This window comes from Phocoena sinus, chromosome 2 (assembly GCF_008692025.1).
Source record: "Phocoena sinus isolate mPhoSin1 chromosome 2, mPhoSin1.pri, whole genome shotgun sequence".
NCBI classification, from domain to species: domain Eukaryota; kingdom Metazoa; phylum Chordata; class Mammalia; order Artiodactyla; family Phocoenidae; genus Phocoena; species Phocoena sinus.
The window spans coordinates 102,663,352-102,670,742 of record NC_045764.1 but is presented as its reverse complement, the minus strand read 5'-3'; the positions used below and the strand labels follow the sequence as shown (position 1 = coordinate 102,670,742).

General features: G+C 42.4%; 1 protein-coding gene across 1 annotated transcript; it reads right to left on the bottom strand.

The window, feature by feature from the left end:
* Nucleotides 1-1,533: 1,533 nt before the first annotated feature.
* On the bottom strand, nucleotides 1,534-4,256 carry LOC116748595 (olfactory receptor 49). The gene is given in 4 exon segments (XM_032621726.1): nucleotides 1,534-1,835; nucleotides 1,838-2,051; nucleotides 2,053-2,112; nucleotides 2,114-4,256. Coding segments are annotated over 4 exon segments (1,074 nt in total). The 5' UTR covers nucleotides 2,612-4,256.
* Between the last annotated feature and the right edge of the window lie 3,135 nt (nucleotides 4,257-7,391).

The following is a 7,391-nucleotide window of genomic DNA, read 5'->3' as shown; positions in this document are numbered from 1 at the left end:
ACTCAAGATCAAATGGCTAATAGCTGAGTTCTGAACCTAGGTTTCTAGTAGCTGTTCTCAGTCTTTGTGCTATACTGCTTCTAAAAATCATTGATGTCCACAGCATGCCTTGCAGCTACTAGCTTTGCAGCTAGTAGGCTTCTGTTGTACCCATGCATATTATTATTATTATTATTATTTTGTGGTACGTGGGCCTCTCACTGTTGTGGCGTCTCCCGCTGCGGAGCACAGGCTTCGGACGCGCAGGCTCCGCGGCCACGGCTCACGGGCCCAGCCGCTCCGCGGCATGTGGGATCCTCCCGGACCGGGGCACGAACCCGTGTTCCGTGCATGGGCAGGCGGACTCTCAACCACTGCGCCACCAGGGAAGCCCCCCCATGCATATTATTGTTCCTTTCAGTTGGCTTGTACCAAGAATCAGTTGTTTCTCAGCCTTGATGTAATAGTTGGACTTGTTATTGTAATGACATTTTAACTAAATAAAGATAAGCCAATGAAATATGAGTATAAAAACAAAGCTATTTCTATGAAAATGAAGTCAGTTCCTTTCAATAGATTCCATATTGGAATCTACTAAAAAAAAAAATGACTATTGAGAAAAAAAACTGTTGACTGAGGTGTGGGCAAGGACTGTGAAGACTGGCAAAAGACAAACAAAAAGCAAAAATTCTAGAATTCTGCTCACAGATAGTTTCTTAAGCATCTTTACAATTTTTGTGCTGCTGAAACTAATCTTGAAATTTCATATTATGAATGTGGTTTAAACAAGAAATACTACAACAGTCATTGTATTCATTCTCAAAGAAAAGGATATTTATAGACTAGTGAGTACATATGTGTTTCTAGGTTTTAATTTCAAATAAATATTTAAGGCACGTATAACATTTAAGTTGATATTCTGCTCTAACCTTTCTCCCACCCAAATAACCAACTATGTACTAGACCTCAATCTTTTTTAAAGGAAGTCTTCTAATGTGGTTATAGCCAGTAGTCTTGGCATCGTTTATTGACTTGACCTTCTTTACTGATTAGAAAGTCTACTTTAATTATCTGTTAGATCTTTATGTCTACTCTGCATTATCTTTCTAGGGTATCCAATTCCACTGTTGTATTTGTTTGTTCTTAAGTTAGTGTTTTTAATACCTGATACTTTTTCTGTTCAACATTTCTTGGCCATTCCACCTCATTAATTTTTCTGTATATATAATATTTCTGAAGTCTATCATGAATATATTCTTACTGAGAGTATTTTTTTTATCAATTTTGAAATGTTCTAGTGAAGAAGGTATGCTAAGTTTATAATTATAACTTAAAAATGAGGCAAGATTAAGAAACTCAGGTATAGGCTAGGGTCAGAAACATTAAGACATACCAGACATAGCTGTGGTACGCTGAGCTTTCTGTACTCTGAGAAGACTGTGTGAGCCAATAATGATGCATGTGAGAAACCACTGTAGATTAGAGGACATGCTGAAAACTATCTAGGAGGGGATAGTTCATGGAGATCAGGACAGAAGCTGCATTTGCAGAGGTTCAGGCAAGGAGGTAACTTCCTCCCCTCCTCTCAGGTCCGGTACATCTTTGTAAGAAGAGCTTGTTCAACTGCTCCCTAAACACCTGCTTCACTTGTTTGTTCATCAGGGTGTAGATGAAGGGGTTGAACATCGGGGTCACCATGGTATTGAGCAAGGCCACCACATTGTTCCTGTCCTCGCCCTGGCCACCCTTGCCTGACTGGACATACATGAAGATGCAACTGCCATAGAAGAGAGAGACAACGGTGATGTGGGAGAAGCAGGTTGAGAAGGCTTTCTGCCTCTCCTTAGCTGAGGGGTTTTTAGGATGGTGTGGAGGATGTGGCCATAGCAGGTGGCCTTCATGGACAGAGTGCCCAGTAAGCTGAAGTTGGCCAAAATAAAACCCAGAAGCTCAATCAGACTTGTGTCCACACATATGAGTTCCAAGAGTGGAAAGTTGTCACAGAAGAAATGATTAATGATATTGGGGCCACAGAATGGCTGCTGAAATATGATGAAACTTGGAACGATGATGGATAAGGAATCCTGTCATCCATGAACAAAGAACTAGCTGGACACAGACCCTTTTGTTCATTGATGGTGACATAACGCAAGGGTTTACATATGGCCACATACCTGTCAAAGGACATCACTGCCAGTCGGTAGAATTCTGTGGTTCCCAGGAAGAAATAGAGGAAAAACTGAAGAAAGCAACCTGCCAGGAAGATGGTCCTGTATCTTGTCAGGATGTTGGACAGCATTTTGGGGAAGATGACCAGGGTGAACCAGATCTCCAGGATGGCAAAGTTGTGGAGGAAGTAGTACATGGGGGTGTGGAGGTGCCTGTCCATGAGGGTGAGGACCAGTAGAGTGAGGAGGCAGGTCAGGAGGAGCCCCAGGAAGATGAGCATCTGCAGCTCACAGGCATCTGAGAGCCCCAGCAGGACAAACTCGGTGACAGTGGTGTGGTTCCCCATGGCTCCTCTGACCTCTGCTGAGGATGGCCAATCAGAGGTGTGCTGCACCAGGAGTCGTGATGTTCTGGGGATCTGAGGACATTTGGAATTGATAGGAAAAAGTGGTGAGTGTTGCATTTTGAGTTGAAGGATTCCTTTATTTTTGTTTTACAGAGCTCCCTTGGGGCTATCTTTCTCATGTATGGTCCCTGGTATGTCTGTGTGTTAGATGCGAGAGTGGTGTTGCAGGGGGGCCTAAGTAAGGCCCCAAACCAAAAATTATTCTTGCTTACTTTTGTTAACCAAAATTTTATTTCTAATTCTTCAACAATTACTTTGCCTCTAACATTATACCCTGCTTTCACTACCTTTCATTTTTATCTTTATTCTAATAATGGGTCTTCATCCATAAGTAGTTCATATTTGAGACTGATAACCTTTTTGCTTAACTTAGCCATTCACTACACAGATCCATATCCTCAGGTAAACTGATTGAGAATGCATAGACACTCTATTGCTAATTCAATATTACCTGAAAATTCGATGCCTTTCACTAGTATTTGGATTAATAAAAAGACAAGAGGAAATCTATGAGAGAAAAGCACAACTCTTACCAATCAAAAAGAGAAAAATCCAAGTAATGTATGCACAAATAAAAATTCCTTAGTGGGAGTTTGGTATTTAAGATTCTTAATGATCCATCCTCATATGACATATCCACGGTCTCCTTTGATTACATCCTCCCATGAGCTCAAGATACAATAAACCCTTTGTGATTTTTTTATTCTTTATCTATTTTATGCACCTATGTTTTAGCACATGGCATTCTTTCAACTTGGAATCATCAGCCTTTTCAAATCCTATTTATCCTTTAAGCCTCTCCTCAATAAGTGCTGTCATTTCCATGAAGCCTTCTCTTTTGAATGCCTGAGTCTCTGTATCTCTCATAGTTTTGTTATATATCACTCAACTTTTATTGTATTTTATGGTTGTTTTTCATTTGTTGCTCAAAGATGTCTTTATTAATCTTTGCTTTTTATATAGCTCTTAGAACAAGTTTCTTGAAATAATCAGCTTTAGTAAATATTTACTGAATGAGTGAATAACACCTCAAATGTCTGTGAGTTGGATTTGGTGTTGTTTGACACAGAATAGGTTGAGGACATGTTGCTTATGTAGTACTTCCTAGAGGACAGTAACATTGCGGAGTAATATGTCAAGTAGTCTGTTAAAATGGCCCATCTGAAGAGGGTTTGCTTTTCCTCATTAGAAGGTGGAGATGTCTCCCCACAAAGATTCTCTAAGGGGAAACTCTCCATCTTTGAGACAGTCTGGAGTTCTAGCTAGTAAAGGGACAAAGGTCTGTTTGGGTCTGCTAGAGTGCTTCCAGCAGCAAACCAAAACCAAAACCAGAACCAAAACAAACATCCCCCCCACAAAAAAAACCCCAAACAAGACTTCCCTGGTGGCTCAGTGGTTAAGGATCCACCTGCCAATGCAGGGGACACAGGTTCGATCCCTGGTCGGGGGAGGTCCCACATGCCACGCAGCAACTAAGCCCGTGCGCCACAACTGCCGAGCCTGCGCTCTAGAGCCCACGAGCCACAACTATTGAAGCCTGCACGCCTAGAGCCGGTGCTCTGCAATAAGAGAAGCCACCGCAATAAGAAGCCCACGCACCGCAACGAAAGGTATCCCCCTCTTGCCGCAACTAGAGAAAGCCCACGTGCAGCAACGAAGACCCAATGCAGACAAAAATAAATAAATAAATTTATTTTAAAAAATCCCCAAACAAACAAACAAAAAACCCTAACAAGAACAACAACAAAAAACCCCAAACCCTAAAAAAGATCTCTTTTTAAATGTCCACATCCCTGGAAGTTTCCTTCCTGAAGCATTATCAACTACTCCCTTAATGATCAGGCAGAACTGTAGCAAGAATTATTTACCAGTCACTGGAGAATAAGATTGGGACCCAGTTTAGGTACCTGGGATGAAGGAGATGCTAGGGGATATTAGTAGAGAGGATGAAATGGTAAACTCTATAAACTTTCTCTTTTTTATGGTTTTGCCTTCTCTTCAGCAAGGTTGCACTATTCAAAGTTATTCCACAAACTACTGTTGTGTATAACATTTGTTGACAGTTACTAAAGAACACAAAATAGTTGATCAGCCTCTGAGGATGTAACTAAGGGCTATTCCACAGGGGTTATTTCTAGGCTCAATATTGCTTAGATACTCAGCGACTTGAAAAAGAGTTCTCTGTAGCCCAATCGTTTGGTTCAAAGGTGAGCCCAGACAGCCAAGAAACGTACCCATCTCTTTCCAGGACAGAAGCAGGACACAACATGAATGTGATACCCAGACACATCATCAGGAGCTAATAGAATGAGTATCATTTAGGCGAAGTCCTGGTGGGACACACTGGAAGAGAAGTGGGAATAGAGACTAAGATGAGGAAGAGTTGGATGGGAGTGGAAGGTGAGAAAGCTCTAGGTTCATACTGAATCATGAGCGTAGCACAGATAAACCATGAAAAGACATTGTGATTAGCCTAAGGATGTAGCTCATAGACAGGGCTGCTTGATAAACTTCTGTTTTTTTCCTGTATCAAATGGGAGGTCAACAGCCAGGGGGAGGGGCTTCCAGATACAAAGGGAAGGGGTCCACTTCATGAATTCAGGTATTTCTCCCTCTATCCTTCAGGCTTGTGAGTGAAAGGGGAGACTTTCCTGGCAGCCTGAGAGCCTGGGCATGGCTGCACCATCCACTCACACCATTCATTGTTTTTTTGTTTTTTAAAAAAATTTATTTATTTAATTAATTTAGTTTTGGCTGCATTGGGTCTTCATTGCTACGCGCGGGCTTTCTCTAGTTGCGGCGAGTGGGGTCTACTCTTCGCTGCAGTGCACGGGCTTCTTATTGCGGTGGCTTCTCTTGTTGCGGAGCACGGGCTCTAGGCGTGTGGGCTTCAGTAGTTGTGGTGCACGGGCTTCGGTAGTTGTGGCTCACGGGCTCTAGAGCGCGGGCTCAGTAGTTGTGGCGCATGGGCTTAGTTGCTCCGCGGCATGTGGGATCTTCCCGGACCAGGGCTCGAACCTGTGTCCCCTACATTGGCAGGCAGATTCTTAACCACTGCGCCACCAGGGAAGCCCCATTCATTGTTTTAAGGGTCAGTCATGCAGTGGGCAGTAGGAAAGTCTCTATGGATGCCCTGGAGGTTCGTCTTGCCTTCTGGATAGTTCTAGCACACTTAGAAGGAGGGTGAGATCTTCTCCTTCTAAGGAAAAGCATTAAGAGTTTCACCCAGACTTGATGCTCTCCAGAGCTTTGGGTTTTCCAAGGGGACAGTTACACAGAGCACAAGGTGGGACAGGCAAATCTCCTCAATGTGAGTAACTTAATGGTTCTGTCTGGATAAACGTTGACTTGCCTAGCATTGACCTGGATGGTGGGGCTGAAGTTACAAATGAGACCCAGTGTGTGTGCTCGATGTGCCACATCTTATAAAAATTATCGAAGACAAATGCCAGGAAGAGGACGGTTTGGGCAAGCCATTGCTGCTCTGCCATCCTCTGCAGTGCCATGGTGGAGATTACCCTTCAGGCCCAGGGTTAGGTGTCTAGCAGCCCTCTGGGGAAGTTCCAGTCAGGCCATTCCAAATACACTACTCACAGGAGTCCAGAAGATACCTGGTTCACATGGGTATTTCTTGAGCTTGCAATATTGTCTATGGGCTCTAAATGCAGATCTTATTCTTTAAGAATAACTATTCCTTTCCAAAGTATCCTGAATGGTCAGCTGGCGTTTCCCGGATGGGAGAATGGTTTCCTTGGACTTGGTCATCATTCAGCTCACAGGATCTGATGAGTCCAGAATGTTTTGAAATTTTCCACATTTCAGCAAGCTCACCCTGGGAGAAGCCTTGGAAGAGTTCAGTTATCATTTACTGGAATCTTCCTTCATCCTCCTTTTAAACTAATGGGGGTCATTTCAACTGATAAAGACTTTTATTACATTCTCACGTTGGGCAAGTTTCTGCGAGTTGGTATTTCTTCTGCGGACAATGGGGCACTGTAAGACAGTGAATGAGCTACTCCTGGAATAAACACATCTCTTTGTGGAGGTGACATAAGGGCTGAGGGATTCGGATTGCAGCTTTGTTTTCTTCAGGGATCTACTCTTCTCCTAAGTTTTATGGTGCTTGTGATCCCTGGAGAATTAGTATAACGAGCCTCACTCAGCTTCTTCCCAACTCTTTTGGCTGTTACTTACTACAACTTTGCAAACAAAAGTTTCACTTGTTTGTTCAGATCAAGAATAACAGTTAATTTTAGTTAAAGTAATAAATCTAATTATTCCTCTGAAATTGGGGCTCCTGTCTAATATTAGGCAGTCCTGTTATTACAGGGATGTAAGGAACCATCACAAGTAATATAGAACCTTGGCTAATCCTACCCTGGTCCCTACCTCACTGGGGCTAGGAGATGATAGAAGATGGGGTCCTAGGGGAAAGGGAAATAAGGGAAGGAAATGAAAAGGTTAGGATTATTTTTTCCCCAGCTTTATTGAGGTATAATTGACAAATAAAATGGTATATATTTAAAGTGTACAGTGTGATGATTGTGTACATCGTGAAATGATTACTACAATGAAGTTAACTAACACATACATCACCTCACATAGTTACCATTTTTGTGTATGCATGTTTGGTGAGAATGCTTAAGATTTACTCTCTTAGCAAACTTCAAGTATAAAATACCATGTTACTAGCTATGAACACCGTGCTGTACATTAGGTTCCCAAAACTTATTCATCTTATAGTTAGGAGTTTGTACCCTTGACCAATACCTACCCATTTCTTCCACCCTACCAGGCCCTGGAAACCACCATTCTCTCTGTTTCTGTGAGTTGGACT